This window comes from Colletotrichum destructivum, chromosome 10 (genome assembly GCF_034447905.1).
Source record: "Colletotrichum destructivum chromosome 10, complete sequence".
NCBI lineage: Eukaryota > Fungi > Ascomycota > Sordariomycetes > Glomerellales > Glomerellaceae > Colletotrichum > Colletotrichum destructivum.
In genome coordinates, this window is record NC_085905.1 from 920,755 (window position 1) to 945,137 (window position 24,383).

The 24,383-nt window shown below is 55.5% G+C and overlaps 4 protein-coding genes across 4 annotated transcripts; 1 reads left to right on the forward strand and 3 right to left on the reverse strand.

Moving 5' to 3' along the window:
- Positions 1-1,584: 1,584 nt before the first annotated feature.
- On the reverse strand, positions 1,585-3,292 carry CDEST_14577 (Putative Zinc finger, CCCH-type, Zinc finger, RING-type, Zinc finger, RING/FYVE/PHD-type). Its single transcript, XM_062930733.1, has one exon. The coding sequence runs from the start codon at positions 2,687-2,689 to the stop codon at positions 1,673-1,675; it is 1,017 nt and encodes a 338-aa protein (XP_062786784.1). The 5' UTR covers positions 2,690-3,292; the 3' UTR covers positions 1,585-1,672.
- Positions 3,293-4,648: 1,356 nt separating this feature from the next.
- Positions 4,649-13,688, forward strand: CDEST_14578 (Putative pleckstrin domain-containing protein). The gene is made up of 4 exons (XM_062930734.1): positions 4,649-5,920; positions 6,037-7,310; positions 7,364-12,581; positions 12,639-13,688. The coding sequence occupies exons 2-4, from the start codon at positions 6,855-6,857 to the stop codon at positions 12,770-12,772; spliced, it is 5,808 nt and encodes a 1,935-aa protein (XP_062786785.1). The 5' UTR covers positions 4,649-5,920; positions 6,037-6,854; the 3' UTR covers positions 12,773-13,688.
- Positions 13,689-14,248: 560 nt separating this feature from the next.
- Positions 14,249-17,919, reverse strand: CDEST_14579 (Putative MMM1 domain, synaptotagmin-like mitochondrial-lipid-binding domain-containing protein). Its single transcript, XM_062930735.1, has 2 exons — positions 16,828-17,919; positions 14,249-16,760 (listed from the first exon to the last, which is right to left on the reverse strand). The coding sequence occupies exons 1-2, from the start codon at positions 17,337-17,339 to the stop codon at positions 14,315-14,317; spliced, it is 2,958 nt and encodes a 985-aa protein (XP_062786786.1). The 5' UTR covers positions 17,340-17,919; the 3' UTR covers positions 14,249-14,314.
- Positions 17,920-18,417: 498 nt separating this feature from the next.
- CDEST_14580 (Putative DNA-directed DNA polymerase, family B, exonuclease domain, ribonuclease H-like superfamily) lies at positions 18,418-24,383 on the reverse strand. The gene is made up of 2 exons (XM_062930736.1): positions 23,700-24,383; positions 18,418-23,641 (listed from the first exon to the last, which is right to left on the reverse strand). The coding sequence occupies exons 1-2, from the start codon at positions 23,932-23,934 to the stop codon at positions 18,708-18,710; spliced, it is 5,169 nt and encodes a 1,722-aa protein (XP_062786787.1). The 5' UTR covers positions 23,935-24,383; the 3' UTR covers positions 18,418-18,707.

The following is a 24,383-nucleotide window of genomic DNA, read 5'->3' on the forward strand; positions in this document are numbered from 1 at the left end:
ACAAGGCGGGCACCGCGAATCCACAATCCATCCGTCCATCATGACCAGCTTCAAGTCGACCTTGCAGCGCTGAGCCATACTGTCCGAATCGACTTCCTGGTACGTGAGGCGTCCTCCGATGCCGATTGCGTTGAATTGCGGAATCGCCAAAGATTTCAGTCCTCTTCGGTACATTTCCCTTCTTCCGTGCTCGGCATAGGAATAGATAAGGGCGACAAGAGCATGTCCTCGTTGAGTATCTCTTCTGCGAGCCATTGAAGCGAGTTGAAACCCACAGAGGGGTCCATGGAGGCCCGGCTCCATGTCGGAAACTTGTTCACTGTGCTGGTCCTTCTCCTCGCAACTAAATGTGTCCTGTCGATCCTGGTATTGTCAACCGTGCTGAGACTCCAAAAAATCCCTCTTGCTATATATATCAGGAAATGGCTCGCAACGTGCTCGTCCTCCATTAATTGACCTCTTCGCTTAGCTGTTACCGATAGCGCTGTGAGCTTATATGACTCGGGATATGTCAGTTGGCGGCTTGTGTGCTCTTCCACAATATCACGCCGCGCGTTCGTGAGATATTCCAGGTTAGTTTCGCACGCATTTTGGAGTTGGTTGTAACTCCAAAAAGGCTCGCTGTCGCCAAATCCAAGGACACGCGGGGAGAGCAGCCGCTTTTACAAAGCCCACCCGCGATGACTGAGAGGTTGGTGATATAGGCCATTCAAGTGTTGAACTGGATTGAACTCTGGATGATACAAAGGCTGTCGATACAGAGATAGTGAATGTCAAGGGCCTTGACACTCATGGCCTCATAAAATGCTAGTGGTAACGATGGAACTTCTAGTGGGAAACTGTCGAGGTTCAATGTTGTTTAAATGAAACAAATCGGGGTTCGACCCCCAGCAATAACTCAAGGCCGCATAACATCCAGATAGCGATTCGTCTTTTGTTATGGTTGGCCGTATTCCGTCATCACCGAGCTCAAGTAATCGAATTGAGTACGATGTCGGCTGGGCGTTTGTTTTATAAAAGCCGTCTTTACTCATACAAGCCTCCATCCAAGCCAAGACGGTCTTCGCATTTGTTGATGTTGTCGCCGTTTCCGGTTTCTTGCAAATATCAAAGATCGTATAGATGGCAGAGTTGTACACTAATACCAGCGGGAACGCCAGGCTGTTGCTTGTCACCATGCGAGCAATCGTCTCGACCAAGCGCATACTGGAAACAGGAGCAGCTGGTTCCTGTAACAGGGTTGGCCAAAGCTGCCTGTTAGTCGCGAAGTGAAAGTCAACGCCTCACACGCAGCCTGACGGGAAGCCAAGGGGGCGGTCTGGTTCGCCAAAATGTGTTTTGACGTTAACACAGAGCTGATATCAGGAAGCACTGGTTTTTTGTTCGCTCAGCGAAGCCCACCTCACACCCCCCCACCCCCTTGCAATGGAAATGCAGCAAGCCGAAACATAAATACGGAAAGGCACCGTTTCGAAGGTCTGGGATCACTGGTAAGCGGCGAGAGAGCCGACTGACATCTTTCTGGCAAATACTCGCCGGCAGAGTTTTCCGATTAGAGTCAGACGTAGTCACAGCAGCAAGCAATGAAGCCTTCAGCCCTAGACTACGTGTCCAGGGACATGTTGTATTCGGCCGCGATGGGCGGTTGGTATCTTTATTTTGTGTTGCCCCGCTACTCCTCATCCTCGTCGCTAACTTCCTCGCCTGCCTCTATCGCCTCTTGCCGCCTCTTAGCCGCGCGTTCCCTCTTCCGCTCCAGCAGCTTCTTCAACCGTGACGCCGAGTTGAAGACGCCGTTTGTGCCCGACCCGCATGCGGCACATGTTGGGTCCTTTCTGTACCTCTTGAGCGCGCATGGCTCACAGAAGTAGTGCCCGCACCTCGTGATGATGGGCGCCTTGTACGGCTCCTTGCAGATGATGCACGCGAAGGGTATGTTCTCCAGCATGGCCTCCTCGTCGTCATCGTCGTCCACGTCGGCCGTAGTTCGGTCGGCGCTGGCGACGACGGTGCCCGCGATGTTTTTCTTTCCTTTGGTTACGTTCTCCCACTCCTTGTCGAGCTGCCACCCTTGCTTGTAGTCCTCTCGAGCATGGAGATACTTGCAGTTGTCGCCGAAACCACAGAATCCGGTGGTTTTGTAGTCTTTACAAACATCGGGGGCGAAGTCGGTGACTGTGATGGTTCTGATGTTTGTAGGCGCCTTAATGGGGCCGACCGTCCTATTGGGGGCGTCTGGGTTCCTGGTGACGAAGGACGTCTGATTCGCGAGGCCCTTGTATGTTCCGTCGGGGGCTTGCGACGCCTTTGGCGTGGCGCGCGTGGTGCCTAGAAGGTTCCTAGAAGATAGCGCTTCCTTGCCGTCCTCGTCGTACCAGTTGCTTTGTTTCGTGGCATCGTTGGAGTCGGTTATTGGCACGCTGCGATCGGCAGCGTAGACTGTAGCAGAGAAGTCTCTATTTGACGTGACGTGGTCTTTGGAGGAGGCTGTGACTGCGCCCGTGTTCTTCTTGCGCCTCTTGACCCGCTGGCCGGCCTCGTCTTCAGAGGAGGAGTAGTCGGAGTCGGAGTCGCTGTTGGCCGGTGGCGGAGTCGCGGGCCTCTTGCGGAGGTTGGCTTTGCCCTTTGCGCCTCGTCGCTTGAAGACGGCGACGGGAGCATCGGCTGGCGGTGCCGCACTGTCGGCCATAGCTTGCGAATGTCGTTCTTTTCTCGGCCGCGTGTAGGTCGATCGGTATTGGTAGTTGGAAAGAGGTTTGGGTTATCCTTGGACACTTGTTTAGCTCATGGCGATCGCACTTCGGATGCCCTTCTAGAAGGCGGCAGATCAAGCCACACCAATGATGACAAAGCGAGTGGCTTAGGTCATTGGCAGTGGGAGGCGAACCCAATAGTACGTAGGCAATCTCAATCAGGTGACAGGTGGAACCTTAGTGGTACGGGTCCGCGTCGGAGCCCACTACCATTGAGGTAGGAACCTAGGAAAGGTCATGTCTACTATAGTAGGTACATACCCTTCTCCTAGCTACTTTGTAGTATCCAATCCCTATTCCTATCCTAAACCATAACGACTCTCCGTAAAACTTCTTTAATCACTATTTCTTCAAGAGATGGCAGTAAGATGATGGGGGGTGGGAGAACTACTACGACGAAGTCGCAGAGACTCCTCAAGAATGGATGGCGCAACGACAAGGGATGTATTGGATAGAACCCGACCTTGACAGGGGTATCACAAGAGGGGCGGTTTGCAGGGATAAGCTTCCCAGCCGGGTTAGAGCTGGTTCGCAGTGGACTCGAGCTAAGATTGGCCAACTTTATGCGCCTGGACAAGTCGAACCCTGAAAGAGCCTAGAAGACGACCCGGGCGCGTGTTTTGTTTTGTTTTGGTGCGATGCGATCTGGCGGTATGGATTGGCGGGGAAGGAAGCACAAGCGAGCGACAATGAGTGGGCGGCGCCTGGTTTGTTGTTGCGATGCCCTGTGACGCGGGACGCGGTACGACGGATTGCTTGCATGGGGGAGCGGGCAAGCTGGGGCGCGTCTTAGGGGACGGATCGTGGGGAGGGGACGACTGGTTGCCAGTTAGGGAGCGTTAACATGTGTTTCTGTCCCTTTGGAGAGGGAAACGGAAAGCTGGGTGTGCGGTGAGGTGCGGTGATGGGAGTCAGAGAATGCGGCCGTGTTGTTGAAATAGGCCATTCGGATTGGCTACGCTTCCGGACACGAAAGCAACATGCCTGAAAGTGTCTTGTCTCGTCTGGCTGAGGGACGTAACAGCATTGGACGAAAGAACCATCCACAGAGCCGCCGCCCCCCTCGATGGTGCATGAAGCCACTTAAACACGGAGAGGCCGACGTCTTCTGCTGAGGGCACACAGTTTGTCGTCTGCATGCAGCAGCAGCAGAGCTGTGCGTACCTACGGAGTACGAACGGGATACAGTCATTACCTCTGCATGCGGACTGCAACGCACATCAAACAGTTGGAACTGACTCCCGACTTCCCCATCCCTCAGCCATGCATTTGTCGTTATGGGGGTTTTGCAGCACCTCGATGGACAAGCCCCGGTGGCCTCCGCTAAGGCACGTTGAGATTGGAGGCTGTCCACAGCGTTCAGCCGGCGATGATGGCGATGATGGCGATGATGGCGACCGCCTGGGTTATCCGAAAAAAGTTGGCCAAACCATGGCGGGCTTACAAGTTGATTGAGAAGAAATCATCAGTCGAGGAAGGATGTGGCTTTCCTGAGTTGATTTGGCCTTGTGTGTGCCTTGTCGTCGAGATGGATGAGGATCCACACCAGACGTCAGTCAGTCTCACGCCCAAATGGCATTCGAGTTGTACAACAACAGCACAGAGCATATATAGCACACTCCTCAGTATCTGTACGTACACACATCAACTGCAAGGTACCCGAAGTTGTGCAGTTGCACAGTCGCAGGCGCAGGCGCAGGCATCTTGCCAACTGGCCTACTCCACGGTGGAACCCCAGGGGGCGTTGAGACCTGGCATAAGCCCTGGGTCCTGGCCCAGTTCTACAGAAGGTACCTAGCACATTCAACGGAGGTACATACCTGTCTGGCTGTCTCTACAGAGTACCTATTATCCGCAGAGATGTGAACGTGCCTCCTCTCGTGCCTGGAGAGGAACGACACAACTTGCAAGGAACGCAACTAGAAGAGATTCTCAAGAGAGGGACCCTCCCTCTTTTCCACTTTCTCTCTTTTCGCTCGCGGCGGTCCCTCTTCTCGTCTACCAAATTAATTACTAACCCCTTCCACGTCTCTCTCTCTCTCCCTCATCACTTCTCATCCCATCCCCTCCTCCCCTCCCTCCTTTTGAATCTCGTCCCCTCGTCGCGTGTCCCCGTCCGTCTACTTCTCCTGCCGACGCCGACACCCGCCGACCGTCGTCTTTTTCGTCCCTCCGTCTGCTTCCTCACCGGCGCGTCACCAACTTGACATTGAAATCGTTGTTGTGCATCTCGCGACTTCGAGTACTCCCTTGGTTGGAGGACCCCCGGAAAGAGAAGCCTGGAGAAGACCGGCAAAGCTGCGTGAGAAAACAAGGAAAGAAACACCTTTGTCTGAAGACTTAACAATCTCTTGTACCTGAGGGTTTCTTTCTTCTTTCTCACCGTGCTGGACTAGGACTTTTGGGCTTTTCTGCCTGCTTTTTTTTATTTTATTCTTCCTCTTTTACCACCTAATTTACCACCTTTTCTTCTTTCTGGCATTCGCTTTTACTCCCACCTTCCCTACACCAGCATAACGTTGTTGCAGGTATCATACCTGTAACTCAGCCAACCTCATTCCCTCACTACGACGTACCTTTTTTGTTGTTTACTCTTGATATTTTTTTCTTCTTGCGTCTCCATCATTATTCAATTCGCGCCCGACTCTGCTGGCGCCCGTGAGTGCGTCTCCGCCACCACGGCCGCTATCTCGGCTTCGGACTACCAACATCAAATTGCCTTCCCGACCGATCGGCTCGCGACCTTTGCGAATACTACACCAGCAGCAGCTTGGAGCTAACGTAAAGCTAGAGAGGGGTTACCCCAAAGGTTGCTCTTACTCACTGTACACCGCTGCCGCGCGCCGTTTCGTATCACGCAGCGCCCGCCCGTAAGCGACTGCAGAATATCCTCATCCAAGACCTCTGGTCTCCCCGAACACGCCAGCTCATTTGCTTTTTCGCCCCCTGGCATAGTTCGCCCGCGCGCCGAGACTCCCGGGAAACGGCAGACCTTTCCCTCCCTAGTAATATCATTGTCTTATTACCCGCCGTTTATTCCTCATTGTCTCTCACCCGATCGACACCGACACCGACCATCATCCGATCCCGGAGCTTGTTGCATTTTCCAAGCACCGACCCTTTTAAGGTTCCATCGTCCGGATCTTCTTCAGCTCACCCAACAACACGTAAGTGTCTGTGTTTCTTTGCACGTGGGGGGGGGGACATGGCCAAAACCAAACGGACGGGGAACAAATAAGTAGAGAGACCAAAGTGAAAGTACAGCGCCAACCTGAAGTTCTAGCGCAGCAAGCCAAGCAGCAACTCAACTTAGGCCCGAAAACAAGGCGCAGGCGCAACTAGCTCGTCATCCCACCGCCGCCCCCGTCCCAACCTTTTCCCGGCCTCATCCCTCGAGTGTACACTACCTGGGCAAGGTAGTGCAAGGTAGCCACCCAGGCCCAAACAACAAAGCCGACAGGCACTGCCTGGTCTCTGCGCTTCTGCTGGTCGCGTAAACCTCGACCCGGCCCATTTTTCTTCTCCTTGTAGGGACAGCCGCACCGATCACTGCATCCGTCGTCCTGCACCTGCTCCTGCGCCTGTGCCTGCGCCTGCAGACCGGGAAGGAACCACTGGGGACCGCATTCCAGTCAACAACACACCTCTCGCCTTTCGCTGTGGAGGGGAAACAAACAACAAAGTCAACAAAAAACATCACACAACCACCACTACCACCACCCCCGTTCCCTCTTTTCCGCCTTCTTCTTCCCTCTTTCGACACCTTTCCGACCAACTCGACGACGACGACGACAACCTCCTCAATTCCCATCTCTCCGTTCTTCTTTTTTCTTCTCTTCCCGTTCTTCTCCCCTTCGCTTTTCTCTCACACCTTCTGCAGACGGGCAGCCGGCTCTGCACGCCCCACGCCTAAGACATACCTTCCGGTGGCTTCCAGCAGTACCTACTTAGCTGTTCGACTCGACCAACAATCACGACCACAGTCTGTCGACTAATTCCGCATCAGCGACCGACACCCATCACACGACGCACCGCGGATACTCGCACTGGATGTCGCCATAACGTATCTGACGGCGGCATCCCCCATTCTTCCCCATCAACATGGCTACCTCACTCGCCGTCGACAAGCCCCATTTGCTGCCCGCTTCTGCGGATGCGACCGACCCCTTCGTCTCGCCGCCTGGCCCCGCCCACCAACGCTACTCTAGCTTCGACAACCAATCTTTCGCACTCGGCGCTGGTTCATCACCAGGCCAGGCCAAGCGCGCATTGCAGGCACATATCGCCGACACCGAACGACGCCTCGACGAAGCCGGAAAGCTGGGAACTGCCCTTGTGCAGCAGCGCAAGGAGCTCGCAGAGCGATTGAAGGAGGTAGAAGAGCATGAAGCAGAAGGGGAACTAGCACCCGAACTGCGCGCCAAACTCGCCGATATCGAGAAGGAGTACCAAGATGTTGCCCGAGAGACCGCCAGGGCCTTCTTGCCCAAGCAGAGAGTCCCCAGCAATGAAGCTGCAGGGGGCTCACCCTACGTGCCCGACGGAAGGATAGGAAGAGTAAGTCTGCGCATCCGTCCGGCGCAAATTCACTTCTAACCTCCGGAACGCAGCGCTCCGTCAGCCCCTCAAAGTTCGAGAAGCTCGAGGTTCAGGCCACTGGATCGCCTTCCAAGCTCAATATCCCGAACCGCAAAGTGAGAAACCAGCCTGCCAACCGCATTCATGACATTGAGTTCGCTGCCGAAATCAGCACTTCTCTCATCGCCCAGGTCCGCAACCTTCAATCACTCCTCTCCGAGAAGGACGAGGAATTGCGCGACATCAAGGTCGACAAGTCCAGGCTGGAAATCGAGAACGAGAACTTCCAGCAGCGTGTGAAAACCCTGGACGAGAGCGAAAACAGATACAAGGATGAGAACTGGAATCTCGAGACCCAGGTTCATGACTTGATTGCTGCGCAGAAGGATGCCGCAGACCGAGAGAAGAAGCTGTCGCAGAGCCTGAACGTCCTCCAGGCCGAGAAGAACTCGGCGCAGAAGGAGCTTGACGAAGCTAAGGTCTCGCTTGCTAAGCTCGCCGAGGAGCATGAGCGTGCAGTGAAGCATCTTGACCTGGACTTGACCACTTCTAAACGAAATGCCGCCTCGGCCGAAACCGAGAGGAATGCTTTGCGGCGCAAGGTTGACGACCTGATGAGCCAAAACACGGAGCTCGCCAAGGCCATTTCGGTCCAGCGCGGCCGTTTGTCTGATCGCGACTTTGTCCGCGGTGTTAGCGACGAGGACCTTGAGGCTGCGACTGACGGTTTCACCCCCGAGCACTCTCCCCCGCCCTCGCCCATCAAAGGCACTCCTCGTCATGCCATGCTAGAATCCGAGACGCTCAAGAGCTCCCTACTGCACGCCCAGCGAACGATCCAGAGCCAAAAGACCGTTATCCACCGCGAGAAGACCGAGAAGCTCGAGCTTAAGCGACTGCTCCAGGACACGCGCGATGAACTGGAGAAGCTGCGTACCGATGCTGCGCCTGTTCCTGCCCGTCGCAACCGCAAGGTGGAGTCGAGGGAGTTCAAGAAGCCCTCCCGCGGCCTGCTTGGTGGTCACCGAAGCAGCAGAAACGAGGTTTACCAGGACGACCCGGACTGGGAAGAGGCAACGGAAATTGGTAGCCCCAGGACTTCCCCCACCGTTCGCTCGAACTCGACCATCCGCAGACCGAACAGCCGACCTGGCAGCTCCTACAGACCTCAATTCACCGACGTCAGCGATCATTTTGAGACGGCCAACGAGACCAGCGATGCTGCCTTTGAGACGGCCAATGAGCGTGGAACGGAGACAGAGGACTTCCAGACCGGCATCGAGGACTTCTCCGGCGACGACACCGAGACTGAGACCGAAAGCCCGTCCAAGGGTCGCGAGCTGCGGCCTCAGGTCCTTGCCATGACCGGCGGCCGCAATTCATACGACAGCACTGCTTCAACCTCGGCCGACGAAGAGGAAGAATACGTCGAGTACAGGACGCCGACATCTCAACACTCGCACCAACGCATGCGCGTCAAGATGTCGCGAGGAATCATGAACCGCCGGTCGAGACAGCTGAGCGAGGACCCGAGCTTCCAGGGTAGCCCTGCCAGTGCCGCCACGGGTAGCGCTGTAGGAACACCACAACCCGGCGGCCAGAGCTTGTTTGCAGAGCTTGCCGACCTCGAGACCAGCGACGCTGAGTCTGTCGAGGGAACCCCCAACCGCTCAAGATCCGCCACTGGTGACTCTACGGATATGACCGCAGCCTCTGCATCTTCTGTCCCCGCATTGTGCCATGACATGGCTGACAGCGGAAGCATGACAGACCCCGTGAAGAGGGCCGCAGCTTCCAAGCCCACGATGGTCGACAGTGGTATGATGACGGAGCCCATGACCGAATCGCCTCCCCTCTCGCCGGCCAGTGTGGCTCATGAAGAAAGGAGCGTGTCGATGGGATCCATGCTGGCCGCCCAGCAACTCTCACGCCAATTGTCGTCTGACGAAGCCACCGGAATCCGTTCCCGTCCACTGTCGACACTTTCTTACAGCGACGCGGGCGCTCAGTACGACGTGGACATGGATGCGAAGCTGGCACAGTTCCCGATGCCACCATTCACCCCTAATCACTACATCCTGCCGCCGTCGCCTGAGCTCACCCTGTCCTCGATCGATGCTCAGGATATAGAGCCCGTCATCGAGCCCGAAACGCCTCTCCCCCCACCGCCAGAGCTCACCTTGACATCTTTGGTCTCTGAGGCTGTCGAGCCGAAGGCGGAGCCCGAAATTGTGCCGCCAACACCCGTCCTGGCTTTCACGCCTCTTGTCTCGGAGAATGTCGAGCCAAAGGCCGAGCCCGAGGTGCCGCCTCCGACGTTGAGCATTTCAACATACTTGTCAGAGACGATCGAGCCGCTGGCCGAGCCAGAGGTGCCACCTCCCATCCTCACCCTGTCGGCCCTTCATGCCCACAACCTTGAGCCCGTGGCCGTGCCCGAGACGCCCCTGCCGACGCTCACCTTGTCGGCCTTGCACTCTCGCGACCTTGAGCCTGTGGCCGAGCCTGCAATGCCGCCTCTGACCCTTGGTCTCTCTGCCCTGCACGCTCACAACCTCGAGCCCGTGGCTGAGCCCGAGACACCTCCGCCGACGCTCACATTGTCGACGTTGCACTCGCACAATCTTGAGCCGGTTGTTGAGCCTGAGACCGTGCCCCTGGTGCCCGATCTTACTTTGTCAGCTTTGGTGTCTGAAAATATTGAGCCCAAGGAAGACCCCGAAGAGTCTCAAGCTCTTGCAGTTGTGCCTGCTCCTATCCCGGTGGCAGCGCCCGTGCCGGCGCCGACTCTTACCCTATCCTGGATCGCGTCTGAGAACGTGGAGCCGAGAGAGGAGGCAGAGGTTCCTGTCATTGCACCCGTCCTCAGCCTTTCAGCGATCGCTACGGAACACGTCGAACCTGTGGCCGAGCCAGAGGTTGTCACCCCTGCCGCGCCTGTCCTCAGTCTCTCAGCGCTTCACTCTCACAACCTCGAGCCAAGAGCCGAACCAGAGATACTCCCTCCTGCCCTCAGCCTGTCGTCCATCGTGGCGGAGGGTGTTGAGCCCAAGGCCGAGCCTGAGATCATTCCGGAGGTGCCAACCCTTTCATTCTCGCTGATTGCTGCCGAGAACATTGAGCCGAAGGCCGAGCCCGAAGTGGTTGTTCCGTTACCTGTCCTCAGCCTTACGCCAATCTCCTCTGAGGATATTGAACCCAAGGCTGAGCCAGCGCCGGTCCTTACCGTGTCTTCGATCTCGTTCGCAGACATTGAGCCTCTCGCGGAGCCGGATGTACAGGCGCAGGCGCCCCCCGCCCTCAGCCTCTCCTCTATCTCGTCCGAGGACATTGAGCCCAAGGCAGAGCCTGAGACACCCGAACCTACTCCTGCAGTTCTTGCGTACTCCGACATCCACTCTGAGCATGTGGAGCCTCGTGCTGTCCCTCTCCCCGCTTTGGACTTCTCGGCCGTCCTTTCTCAGCACGTAGAGCCCGTTGTTGCGCCGGAACCCGTGGCACCCAAGCACAACTTTGCTTTCTCTACCATCGAATCGATTGAGACGCAACCCATCTCGCCTAGAAGCCCGAAGCGGGACGCCTTCATCCTCCCACGCGACATGGAGTCTCGTTTTGATGAGAAGGATACACCAAGGACGCCGCCCAAGAATGCACTGATGAACTCTGCTCTTGGTCGGGGAAAGAACAAGACCGCCGACAGCCCCGTCATCGCGGAAGACGATACCAGGCAATCGCCCAGTGAGAACAGGCTGTCCGAGACTCCCGAGTCCCAGCGGCCGTTCAAGGAGTTATCAACCAACACCAATGGCAACGGTAGAACGGCGCGCAAGCCAACGGGTACCATGTCCGACTCTGGAGCTCAGACTTCTCTGACTGCTGAAGCTATCGACGAAATGCTGCTCGCAAAGACCAAGGCCACCTCCGACAAGTCACTGTCGAGCTTCGGAACCCCGAGCACCCCGGGCACCGTTCGCATCCGCCGCCCGTCTCACGACAGTCTCAGTAGCTTCTCCACTGAGAACAAGATGGACGCGGCGTTCAAGCGACCTGGAAGTGCCAACAGCAACCTTGCGCCCGCCCAGCCGCTGCCTCCTCTGCCCTCCAACCACAAGGAGGCCATCGAAGCTGCGAGAAGTGGGTCTTCCCACGGCAGCGCGGTCATGGGTCCTCCCTTGTGGCCCGCCTCGGCGATGAGGAGCCAGCGGCCCCAGACTCCCAACGACGCGAGGCCGCAGTCGCCTCTGTCCATTTCTACGTCGACAAAGGCTACGCCCACTGTTCGTGTTTCCCGAGCTGGTGCACCTCACACCACTGTCGAGGTCCACTCACCGACTAAGCTGTCGACTATGAGCAGACACTCCTCGGTGTCTTCGTTCGTCTCTGAGATCGACCATCGGTTCAACCCCCAGGCTGAGCTGGCTGCGGCGACCGGCTTCGGCCCTAACACCGACCCTCGCATGATCCAGGCCATCACGCAGACCATGATCGGAGAATATCTGTGGAAGTACACTCGCAAGGCAGGCCGAGGAGAGATCTCCGATTACCGACACAGACGCTACTTCTGGGTCCACCCCTACACTCGAACTCTGTACTGGAGCGATCGTGATCCAGCGACGGCCGGCCGGTCTGAACTTCGCGGCAAGAGTGTGCCCATCGAGGCCGTACGTGTGGTAACCGACGACAACCCGATGCCGCCCGGCCTCCACCGCAAGAGCTTGATCGTCATCTCGCCCGGCAGAACCATCAAATTTACTTGCACGACTGGCCAGCGCCACGAGACATGGTTCAACGCCTTGTCGTACCTCTTACTTCGCACGGCCGACGAGGGTCAGTCAGATGTCGAAGAGATGGCCGGACACATTACACAGGCCGATGTGGACGAGTTCAACCCTCAGTTTGGCCGCCGTACCAACTCGACGGCTCGTCAGAGACCGCCGCCATCCCTGTCGTCCTACAACTCGCGGACCACCCGTAATCAGTCTCCGGCAATCGACATGTCGATGAACATGCCCACGCTGACTCCGAACAACCACCACGCTCAGGCCCAGAGACCTGCTATTGGCACGCTGGGTAGGATTAGTGGCTACTTTGGCACCTTTTCGAGTCTCAGAAGCCGTTCCGCGGCTACCGCGAGCCCTAGCATTTACGAAGCAAGCGAGGTGCACGACAGCGCTGAAGACCTCCGGGAGATAATCGAGAGACAAGACCGGGACGCCGACCGACTCGAAAACGTGCGCGCTTGCTGCGATGGTGAGTTAAAACATGGTCGTTGCTTGGGAGAAAGACATGCTAATGACGATGGTGCAGGCAAGCACGATGTCGGTACCCTTCACCACTCTAAGCGAGGTCGGCCCGCTGGATCCCATTCCCACTCTCACTCCAACTCTTACTCTGGGCCTTCCACGGCCACGCCGTTGAGCACGATGAAGGCGCGAGCATAAGCTGCCGTTTAATATGGATGCCCAACGACATCTACTGGTGGCTGTTGACCAGTCTGAAAAGTAGTATAAACCATTGAAGTACTTGCAATCCACTCGCTACACCAAAATTGGCCTCATGGGAAAGCCAAACCCTCCCCTCATGATCAATTCGCTCTCACGCAACGGATCACGACGTCTATGACAACCATCTCTTTGTCGTCTTTGCCTAGGATGCCCTGCGTCGCGAGAACCCAGGCCCCTTTTCTTTCCGTTTCGGACCTAATCTCAATCACGACTGCATCTAGGACCCTTGCGTCCTCACGACCCAGAAAAAAAACTCATTTCTCTACGCGTCTTGCTTGTCTCGACCACAACCACTACGCACCGACCAACTGCTTACTTGTCAGACATTACCTGGATGCTTGCTAAGCATGCTTTTTGCGCCGCTTTTTTGTTTTTGTTTTGATACCGGGAGCAACCAGTCATCGTATGCTCGGGGTTGATAATTAGCAAGACTATTGTTTGCAAGACTTGCACCATGGCCGCGGCAATAGAATTTATACAGGACAGGGAACGGGGAGGAACGCTAGGAAGAAAACACAGCGATGTACCCAGTTGCGATATGCGATTGGAGTCAAGTTTTGTCTTCTCCCTCTGCGGGTGTCTTCTAATATTGCCCGGCTCTACGAAGTGGATATTTCTGTTGGCAGAACAGACCACACACCAAAAACAGCCTGCTTTTTCTATGTACTCTCTTTTCAACTACCCTCTTTTCTTTATGTTCGTACCATCAGAGCAAACGGACCCTCTCGACTCTTCTCTCTCCTACCCACGGAATTGGGGAAGGCAGAGGGACGGATTTGGAAGGTTTATCGGATTACTTTGGGGAGTTGGGACACTCTGTAGATGTAATGCATAGTTGCCTCTCTGCCCTGACATTTTGTAGTGTGTCCGCCGTCGTCGCATCTGATTTGGAAACCGATGAACATCCCTGTCGAAGCCTCGACGCCGTCGACGATTGAAAAGGTAAGGGGAGGGCGGGAAGGTATTTGTGACCGGATTAGTTCCCCGGCAATCCGAAATGAGTAGCCACCCTGATTCCCACGCTCGAAGTCAGGGTTTTGCTTGTTCGGGCCCTGAACGTCACCGATACAAGCCCGACGAAGACGGCCGGGGTTATCCCTTCCCGAAGTCCGCTCTCACCCTCGTTCCGCAAGCATCCGGCCCACGCCCCGGCGCCGTCGAGACCCGGGTGAGCCGGTTGCGATGCGGGGCTTGACGGCTTTTCTTGGGCGAGACGGGGGGTCGCGTCCGGCGATCTGAACCTAGACTAACGGGTCTGGATAACAGAGTTGGAAGCAAAAAGCGTGGGCTAGACACACCTCCGAGGATGGTCCACATACATCGAATGGTGCGTGTGTATGTGTATGCTTATGTGTGTTGGTATCCTAAATATTTCACTCCGAACACCGTCCGCCGGCCGCCCAAACCCATCCCACCCCAGCCGATTCCTTATCCATAATCCAGACTCCATCAATTAAAGAGACGCTGACAAAAGCGACATCACTTCACCTCCACGCTGCCCCTCCCGCCGCCAACCAAATCGTCCTGCGCATCGTCGATCCACGCCGAGTAATCATCATCGTCATTCACCATATTCGCAGGGATGGCCTCAATAGGCCGCTCCTCTTCATGCTTCCCACGGCGGCGCGGGAGGGGCGGGGGCATCCTGTTGCTCTCCACTCTCTTCTCATCTTCTCTGTGGTTTCGCGTCTGCAACGCTTCCGCGATTTCCTCGTTGTCGGACGCGTCTTCGGCCCACGGCTGGACATACGTCGGCGGGGGCATGTTCTCGTCCATCGGCGTCGACGGCTCCGAGTCAAGCGGCGCCTCCACGACCAGCAAGCTCTCCCCAACGCCTTCGTCTACGTTCTTGTGCGTGTCGATGTGGCGGCGCGACGGCAACGGCGGCGGTGGCACAGGCCGGCGCTCAGGTCTGCTCTCCGACGATGCGGTTGACTGCGGGCGTTCAGCCAGGTTAGGCGGGGGTATGGGCTTCCGCTTCGGCACGGGGATCGTCGTGACTTTGGATCCCCTCTCGGGTGGTGGGAGCGGCGTGCCGGGCGGCGGTAAGGGTCGGCCTCTCCCCATTGGCTGGTTCAGATCCAGCGGGGGATTCTGTTCCGCCCCATTGCCGTTCTTGGCGTCCTTGTGTTTCTGAATTGCGTTCCAGCCCCATTGCCTGGCCGTGACCGCGGCGTTCGCTACAGCAGACAGGGTGGTGCGTTTCGTCTCGCCGTTTGTCGACGTGGTCGAGTTCGTGCTCCCCGTGTTCTCTCGTCGAAAAAGTCCCTTGGAAATGGACCCTGTAGCACTCTTGACAGAGGCCTTTGAGGACGAAGTTGGTGAGCTCGGGTCCGTGGACTCAGGTATGCGCATAGACTCGGCCGACGAGGCCGTGCTTCGTCGTCCCTTGGCCATCGGCGTGCGATCTGCCTCGTGCTCGTTATCCGTCGCTTCGTGTGACGAGGACGCGGAAGATTGGCTTGGGGCTTTGGCAACGGGCGCAGGCCTGGCTGATGCCTCAGAGACAGCCGTCGCCGGCGTCGACCTTGCTGACAGTGCCGCCATCATGCTCGAAGCATGATCAGGCGGTGAAGACGAGGGTTTGAATACGTCCGCGTGAGCTACGTCAGTGCCAACCACGGGATTCGCGGGACTTGAGAGCGACGGCGATCTGAACGGCTTAGGGACGGATGTCGCTGACGCCGTTGACGATGGGGAGCCCATGGCGTCGACGCTCGTTGAAGAACCGTTGAGGGTACTGTTCGGTCCCTTGCCCTGAATCTTCCTACCGAATAAGCCGGCGGGTTGGGAGTTCTCGATTATTGGCATGCTGTGGCTCTTCTCGAATGGTCTCATGTCACTTTGCAAGTCTCCCGTCTCGTCCAGACGATCGACACCTTCCACATCGCCGTCTCCTGCAACATTGGTCTCCACGCTACGGGAACCAACGACGGCATCGTCGTCCTCCCAAATGCCGCCCCGCCACTTCTTGTGTTCTGTGTTGAAGAACGGCATGTCGTCCCAAAATGGTTGCACTAACGTCTCGGCAATGACCTCCTTGATCCTGTTTTCGATTTGTCGTAAAATAATCGTGTACGTGATCTGTCTAGCGCTGACAATCGGCTCGATCGTCATCTCCATCTTTGGCATGCTCTGGAAAGAGAGCCATACTCTGTTGCTCGGCGGGGGTTTGATCTTGAACAGCATGTGGCCCTCGAGCTTCTTCAGGACGACGGCAAGAACGAGATCGACCTCGCGCACCTTGAAGCGCGCTCCGAGGTCGATGCGAGCCGTAGCAGCCACTTCAATGCGAAAGTTGCCCGTGTACCGAAAATCGGCCTCCATGACGCATTCGCCTTCCACATTCAAGTCCTTGTGGCGTGGGTTCGTGATGATGGGTGCGGACTCGCCGGTGTCGATTCCGCGAATGGCGATGTTGGTAAGGAAAGACGGCCGCTTCACGCGGGCAATCTTTTTGGTGAGCTTCTCGCGGATAAAGTGCTCCAGGTCCGTGGTCTTGTAGATCCCTAGAAACACTCGACCAATCATAGCATTTAACCATCTCGTGGACAGATGCTCCTCTGACGAGTGCAGCTTCTGGACCAGCGCAATGATGTTTTTAACCTCAAACTGCTTCGGCCTGGGGGCTTTCCTCTCGGCGCTGAAGTTCTGCTCCTGGTTCCGGAGCATGGCAAAGTAGAAATCCTCCTTGGCCGAGCAGTTTTCCGAGAAGAGGTAAAACGGCTTGGATAAGCGGCTGTCCGGGCCGACTTCGGGCTCGTCTGTCCTCCGCGACAGACACAACGCATTCCTCTTGATGTACAGCTCGCCTTCGGGTGTTACATCCCCACCGGAGTATATACTGATGTCGTGGTGTAGGAGTGAGACCACATGTCGGACTTCGAGCTGTTCGTCGTCGTCAAAGAGCATCAGGTGACCATGCCTGTAGGTGTGTTAGCGAAAATGATCAGGGAATGTCGGACTGAATGGGCGGATCGGAAGACGCATACCTCAAAACGACGTAGAAGACGTTACCGGCATTCTTGGGACGCTGGCTAAGACCGTTCCTGTTATCCAAGGGTCCCGGGATCGGCTTACGCTCGAAGATGCTCTTGTACATGGTCTGATAGACGCTCTGGCTCGGCGGGGCGACGGTGGTGGAGCCAGTCGGAGTGGCTCTCTCGATGGGCTTCGCGTTGATGCCCATGGGAGTGTACTCTCTGCAAACGGCGAAGTAGCCGGCGGCGACGTCATTATCCTGGGTAGAGCGCTTCGTTGTCGTAGTCGTCGGCGTGTCGTCCTTGGTCAAAGCTTTCACCGCCTCGAGGCCCGTAAGGTCGTCGCCGGGCTGGATGATGAAGTCCGGGCTGTCGTCGACGTCGGCAACGTCACGGGTCGTATTGGCATCATGTCGGTAGGGGAGGGTCAAATAGGCGTGGACGAGGGCAACCAAGATGACCAAGGGCAGGAAGGTCAAGCCTCCCAAGAGGTAGGTAAAGAGGAAACCCGTCCAACCCCCCATGGCGCTTCACCAGGAAGTGTTCGTACTCCCTTCCCTTCCCTCACTATCTCGATCTCGCGCGGCACCGGTGCAGTGCTACTAGCGGATAGGTAGCAGAAGGACGAGGGGATTTGGCGGGAGCATCGGCGCTTAGGCGTTGCTATGTAGGAAGATTGATGAGAAGGACGTCCGGGTCGTGTCGTTCGGTATGCGTGGTGGTGGTACTGAGGGAGGGAAGCTCTTGTTTTGTTTGAGGAGCAGAAACAAACGGTGTCTTTGTTGCTTTTCTTACACTTTTGCAAGTGTGCGTGGATGGTGGATGGGAAATGCGCGGGCTCTGGTCTCGGCCCCGATTCTTGCTCGAAGATGGATGAAATGTGGATAGATTCGGCCAAGACAAGCAGAAAGTCACTTTGTAACCTTTTAGGGGGGGTCAGGCAGGCTCAGTCCAATGGGCTGCTCATACGCCGTCATGTGAGGGCGGTTCGAGCCTTATGACAGCTGTCCGCAACGGGCGAGAGTACTTGGAGCAAATACCTACCTTGTAGCCTAGGTAGTGCAGGCGGTTCAGGGCACTGAGCAAAGTGGCAAGCTTTCGGGGCGCTGTAGAGCTGAACTATGATGTGGCCTTATTGTTACTGAGGGTATGTGCATGGTGCCAGTTGCTTGTGTGGGGAGAAGAAGACATCATCAATAGCGCCATTCTCCACAGGCTCATAAAGTACCTACTCATACAGTCTCCAAAAAGTGCCCCAAAGGTGCCGGATGACCCGCAGACCGCTGTTCCCTCCACTCAATCTCACTCGAGGCGATTTGGACTGGCTGGCGTCTTGGCGCAAGAACCGGCCGTGTCGGTAATGAACATCCCTGCATTTGACCTTTTCTTCCCCGCGAGAGACGAATGAGACGGGGAACCCCTAGCGACCGATGATAATGTGCACATGTATGAGGTCACTGCACTCATTTCACTGAGAAGTTCTCATTAGAGCTCACTTCTGTTCAAGTTGTCGTCGGTACGTCTGATAGCGCCGACACCAACAAACACAATCGGACGGGATTGCATCGCGTTAAATGACCCAGCTATTCTATCATGTTTTCTGTTTTTTTCTGCCCATCTCCGAGGTCCGCGAAATATTCCATCTACTCCTCAAAACATTGGCCTATCGGAGCCGTGACACAATAATCTCTCATTGTATCTCTAAACCTTCCCACTCCTGATGTGGATGGACACACCAACACAAGATACCCGCCAGAGACCGTTGCGCCCTAAGAACCTGTACCAACACCATGATGACTGTTTCCCGATGTATCCAATCCACCTACTGCCGATACGCCATAGTCTACCTGTACACGCTTATCCAACAAACACATGCAAAAGTACACAACCCGTCACCACTCCAACGACGCCCTCTCCGCCTTCGCAACCAACTCGGCAATGACCGGCTCCAGAGCGCTCTTCTCCGTCTTGAGACGCGCGTTCTGCTTGACCCGCGAGTAAAACACGGGGCAGTCTTTGCTATCGCAAGGCACCTCATCTGCCGCAGGCATCGCTGAGCAGCTTCGGCAGATCTTGACCACCTCCATATACTTCCTCTCCTCCCGATTCAGCCGCGTCTGGAGGCGGTACAGCGACGACGGCGCATCCTGCTGGCACTTGGAGCACAGCACGCCTTCCACCTGCATCTTGATGTGGCAGGATACGCATGACGCCGACTTCAGGTATGACTCCAGCGTCTTCTTGTTGAGCCCGCCTCCAAGCGTCTGGTCTACTCGCCGGATGCGTTGCACTTTGGGCATCTCGTCGTACCACTGCCGCACGTTGGCGCCCACGAGGTTGAAGATTCTCTCCAGCGGCGGAATCAGGTTCTTGGAGATGTAGTACTCGGCGTCCAGCTGAGAGTGCGAGTCCTTAAGTAGGTCTTCCGGCGCCACGCAGCGGTCTATCAGCCGCGCCCCGGGCGCTCCCGTGATCACCACATATGGTACCCGTTCTCCGTACTGCGGCTCTGCGCGCGCATCCTCGAGCATTTTTTTCGTGCTGATGAGTGCTCCCGGTGGCGGCGGGCCCTTGTCGCTGTACGTCCCGAGCTTGACCTCTCTTGCGTAGCAGAAATCCTGCACCGAGACTTTCCCTCGCATGATCTTCTCGCACTGCTGCTGGAAGTAAGCCTTGACTTCGCTGAGATCGGCTGTTTCGAAGAGAATCCGAAGTGCCTTCTCTTCTATCTTCTGCTCCGCTGGAGTCCCATCCCGCCTGACGGTCTCGATGCCTTTGGCGTCAAACTCGGGCTTCGTCTGATCCTTGCTCTCGTACTTGTAGCCAACGTATCGCTTCTTGGCTAGGAGGACGCATGGGTGATAGACCTTTTCAAATTTCAGCTTGATCGGTCTTGGGTTCATGTCCGTGATGGCCTTGGCGATTTCGTTGCCAATGTCAAAGGCTTGGTCCTTGGTGCGGCCCTTGAGATTGACAAACAGACTATCCGTGTCACCGTAAACCACCTCGGCGCCCCACCGCTCCTGTGAGTGGATAAATGCGATGGCTCGTTCCAATGTCTCTCGGCCCGTCTGGACGATGCTGTCGGCGATCTCCGAGCATGGCATGCGTCCAGAGAAAGACGCCGAAGTGTAGCCGTACGTGACGTTCGCGAGGAGCTTCAGCGCCAGCTGTCTGTTGTTAAGCAATTTTTGAAGCGTCTTGTCGTCCTTATCTTGCTTCATCCCGGCCTTAACCATCACTCGCGTTTCCAGTATTTCGCCTAGCATCTTGGCGAGAAGCGACTTGCGGATCTCAGGCCTGACAAACATCATGCCATTTGGTGTGATGTTGATGTAGTCTTTCAGAAGCTCGAGAAGACGTTTGTGCCTCTGGTATTCGGTGAAGCCCATCTTGTTCATACCCCGCCAACTGACAATCCTACCGAGAAATGTCGAATAGCAGAGGTTGTAGGCGATCATGACACTGGGGTATAGGCTTTGGAAGTCGAGAACCAACAGGGGGCTGTTGTAAAAGTCGCTTTGGGGTTCCATAACCAGAGGAAGACACTCGAGCGCATTTTGGCCCCCAACCTGTTTCCTGCTGGGAGAGACGAGCATGAAATTTTCTGGCTTGGCAATCCTGAACATGATGGATTCAACCTTGAACTGGGATCCACGCGAGAACACGGAGAAGAAGTCCACGCCTAGCAGTCTCGCCTGCTCACTGGTTCTGGGAATGAGCTCATTAGACTCCAGGATCTGGATGTCTGTCCTTGTTCGCGCAAGATAGTAACGTAGCAGCTTGTCAAGATCCCGTTGCCTGTTGCTGTTGTACCACTCCGTCAAAGTCTGCCACGTGTAGTGCGGTATGCGACGATGGAGAACATGCCATGCAACATTCTCCATGGTGTACTGAAGCAGATTCAACTCTCCTCGCATGGCCCGCCAGATGTTGATCATGTGTCTGCCAGTCACGCGGATGGTCGAGGTCGTATTGAAACCCCAGCGGTCGTTTTCCTTGCCGATGCGACCGTGAGAGTTGCTCTTCATGCGTGAGAACTCGTCGCAAAGATCATAATCGTATTTGACGCGAGCTCTTTCGATGAGATAGCCCCAAGAGCTTCCATGGACCTCATATCCCGTTAAGATATCCGGATCGTGGCTCCTGACGACTTCTACCATCCGGACCATGAGGTCGAGCTCAGAAGCCTCTTCGACGACCTCTGCGGGTATATATCGACGCATTCTCGCAGCGAGACCTCCATCTGGCGACAAGACAACAACTCCGGCAATCATCCCTCCCGCTGTTGCTTGACTGCTGCTGGTGGTGCTATCTCCTTTGATGGACCAGAATATGCACCGAACCTCGTCCTCGTCGGGATTGGGCACGAATTTGCCTCTCGTATTGACATGAACCTCGAGGGCCATAGTGCTCATATACTGTGCCTCATGCTTGACACCGGTCGACTTCTTCTTCAGCGAGTACTTGAAGCCGTGCTTGTTCTTTGGAGTCGGCCCGTCAACCTGGGAAAGATGGCGTCCTATCGCTCGAGGAGTACCCTCGATCTTTGCACCAGAAGTGCTGCGTTTTCGCCGCACGGGATGCTTCTCTTCCCACCAATGCCGAACTTCTTGGAAGGTTGGCGGTGGCTGTGCTATTTCCCAGCTTCGGTATGAGCAAAGCTTCCTCTGAATTTCATACAGTGAGCCTGTCTTGGCCTTGTCGATTGGACCGTCTGGTTTGATACCCATGCTAGCTGCGGATGTGCCATTCGGGTCAAAGTCGGCCAGAAATGGCAGCGTGTTGCTCTCGAGGCGGAATTCTCGCCCAGCATACTCTCTTGGCCGTGCGGGAACATCTTTCTCTTCGCTAAAGTAGGCATCTTGGTATATGACATCCGGAATTTGGTGGTCCTTCAAAGTCGATGTAATATCTTTCGAAGCAGGAGGCAGTGATCCAACCAGAAACTGGCGCTTAGCAGAAAATGCCCCAAGAGCTGTCTGGACACGGTGCAATATCGTCTCCATTCCAACCAAGACTTCTGACGGTTCTGATATTTGGACTTTCTTGGTCGAAACTGGTGTCTTGGGCTGGTTGTTACTTATTTCTGTTGTAGTCAAGTTGAAAGAGAGATGCTTCTGGAAATCCTCATCGCCTTGCTGCGAAGCTCGAGGTTGGCTCAATTGGCTCAGTCGAAGCTTGGTGCCTGGATCATCTTGGCTTTTGACCACTGGAAAGGCCAGCTTCGAATTCGCCGCGGGCTTCGAGCCGGTAGTCTGTGAGAGCCCGGGAGGTTCATGGGTATACGACGGCAACATCTTAACATTATGCTTCTCGGAAACAAGCCCGATATGCAGTATGCTTTTAGACGGGACTTGGAGTGCAGGCGCCACAAGGCCAGATAGCTCCGAGTCCCCGTTCTTGGAACGTTTGGCCGGAAACATCGCTGCACCAGACGGCGATAAGCTTCGCTTTGCTGACATCGTTCGTGGGCGACTTGATGCCACTTCTCCTTTCAATTTAGATACGAGCCCTTCCTCTTCAGCCATAATAAGAAGATCATCCCAAGCAGGCACATTTGGCGGCTTCCCAGTTTTCAGCCTACTGGCATGGACCCCTTTGTATTGAGGCAGAGGAAGGTCGGATTCTAACTCGTTCGCAGTGTTTTTGGCAAGTGCCGTTTCCTCGTTGGAAGGTTTCGTGCGGGACCTGTTAACAGACGGTTTTCGTCGGTTGCTCGGCCGCCGCTCATCGGGATTGGCGGCGCCCTTCGTGTCACCATCCTTTCTTGGCTTCAGTTCTTCCATCTGAACGAGTGCCTCTTCGTCAGAATCGGCGGGATAGGGATCGAAGTCGTCGCCACCCAGATCGAGAACGCCTTGCTCATCAACCTCTATGCTGCTCGCCAGGTTGCTGACGTCCGGTCCATGGTTCGAAGGTAACCCAAGCGCTGGCAGAAGGTTGGCTGGATACAGGTCCTCAACGGATTGAAGCGCTGTATTGACCGTGGACTCCAGTCGGTCTTGCTCGACAAATGTCTCAAAATTCGGCTTGGATTGATCTCCCGGGTCCTTCTCCGCTTCGATAAGCTTGCCTACTTCCTGTTTGTATTCTTTCTCATGAATCCACCCTTGCGGTTGTGAGTCGCGCGCGTTTGCGGACATGGAAACCAAGACTTCCGCTGGGAATGGGCTGCTACCGGGATCGGCGTTAGGCATTTTCAACTTCCGGCGGCGGGTCTCGTCTTTCCAAAGCCCTGCCATGCTGTACACCAGCTTCACGTCGGCTGGAAGCGGCTTTACACGCTCTACAAATTCATGATGAAGACGACGCTCTTTGACCAGGTGTCGATTGATGATGTTTTGAACACATATGTCAACCTCGACAGAGCAATGACTGACCCTGGGCAGACTCAGGTCATCAAGGATCCGGCCGTGGGGAATCGTTCTGTCATGCCACAGATGCTGAGAGTTGCCCTCTTCCTCGCAAGATGGAACGGGGCCTCTGAAGTAAACATCAGAAGTTTCCAGGTAACCGCAACCGTACAAGTTGTAGTCAGTCATGAACTGCAGCAAGTATTGGAGATGAGCTTCGTAGGGCTGGAATTTGCTCTTGAGGATGACGCCTTGCTGAAGTAGGTCGGCTAGTCTTGTCATGACGATAGGGTTAAACATGTAGATCTTGAGGAAGAATCTGTATCCCACGTGAAAGCCATAGAACGGGATTCCTTTGACCAGTGTGATGCGGGCGACAAACTTGGCATTGTCTCCGTACTGATCGCGCCGATAGCTGACGGCCAAGGCATGATCGATAGACAGATGAAGCCGATAAATGTAGGCTCCGACTGTGTGTTTTGGTCAGCAAGGCCTCGGAATTTTGATGCGTTGATGCGATTCCCTTACCCTCTTCAGGCTCCAGGCTGCCTTGGTACTCGACATATAGATAGGGGAAAGCGCCATGAATGTGAGCGCACACTTTTTGGCCGGTTTCAGTTGAACCAAAAACCCTCACAACTGGGACTTTTGGACCTTTCTTCGCTTGACCAGGGCCGACATCGTTCCTCAACTGCGGATCATAATGCGTCGGGGTCGCCTGGTAGTGGTCTATGCAGTTCAGTCTCACCCGGAACAGGTCCATGTTGAAAGTAAAGGAGTCTCATGGAGGATGAGGTGGTGGTAGAGAGCACAATGTCATGATAAGCAGGGACGTATTTTGACTTGAAGCTTGTCGAGACCGTTTTCGCCACTTAGTAAAGGTATAACGACGCGACAAGCTCGTGTTGTTGCGAAAGCCACGCGCGTGCAGGCTCCCATGTCAACGCCCAGGATCCGCGCAGTCATGTGACTTAGCTCGATCCGATAAGACAATCGGTGCGCGGTGAAGAAGAATCGCCGCAAGACGTAGGTGTGGCTCTTGCTGCGCCAAGAGTATTGGGTTGGGCAAAAGCCCTTGCCAATGGTAAAATGATTTTGGAGTTTAAGACGAGGTGCTGTTCGTTGATTATTGTACCGGGAAGAATATCTGTGAAAAGCAAGGAATTATCCCAAGGGTCTTGGACTGATTACATAATGCATGGGTTGCATTCA

Bases quoted from the DNA above. Each gene is read 5' to 3' on its own strand.
- CDEST_14577 (XM_062930733.1), bottom strand. From the start codon at position 2,689: ATGGCCGACAGTGCGGCACCGCCAGCCGATGCTCCCGTCGCCGTCTTC.
- CDEST_14578 (XM_062930734.1), top strand. From the start codon at position 6,855: ATGGCTACCTCACTCGCCGTCGACAAGCCCCATTTGCTGCCCGCTTCT. The intron at 7,311-7,363 runs GTAAGTCTGCGC...TCCGGAACGCAG, and splicing joins CCGACGGAAGGATAGGAAGA to CGCTCCGTCAGCCCCTCAAA. The intron at 12,582-12,638 runs GTGAGTTAAAAC...ACGATGGTGCAG, and splicing joins CGTGCGCGCTTGCTGCGATG to GCAAGCACGATGTCGGTACC.
- CDEST_14579 (XM_062930735.1), bottom strand. From the start codon at position 17,339: ATGGGGGGTTGGACGGGTTTCCTCTTTACCTACCTCTTGGGAGGCTTG. The intron at 16,761-16,827 runs GTATGCGTCTTC...ACACACCTACAG, and splicing joins GTCTTCTACGTCGTTTTGAG to GCATGGTCACCTGATGCTCT.
- CDEST_14580 (XM_062930736.1), bottom strand. From the start codon at position 23,934: ATGGACCTGTTCCGGGTGAGACTGAACTGCATAGACCACTACCAGGCG. The intron at 23,642-23,699 runs GTAAGGGAATCG...CAAAACACACAG, and splicing joins CAGCCTGGAGCCTGAAGAGG to TCGGAGCCTACATTTATCGG.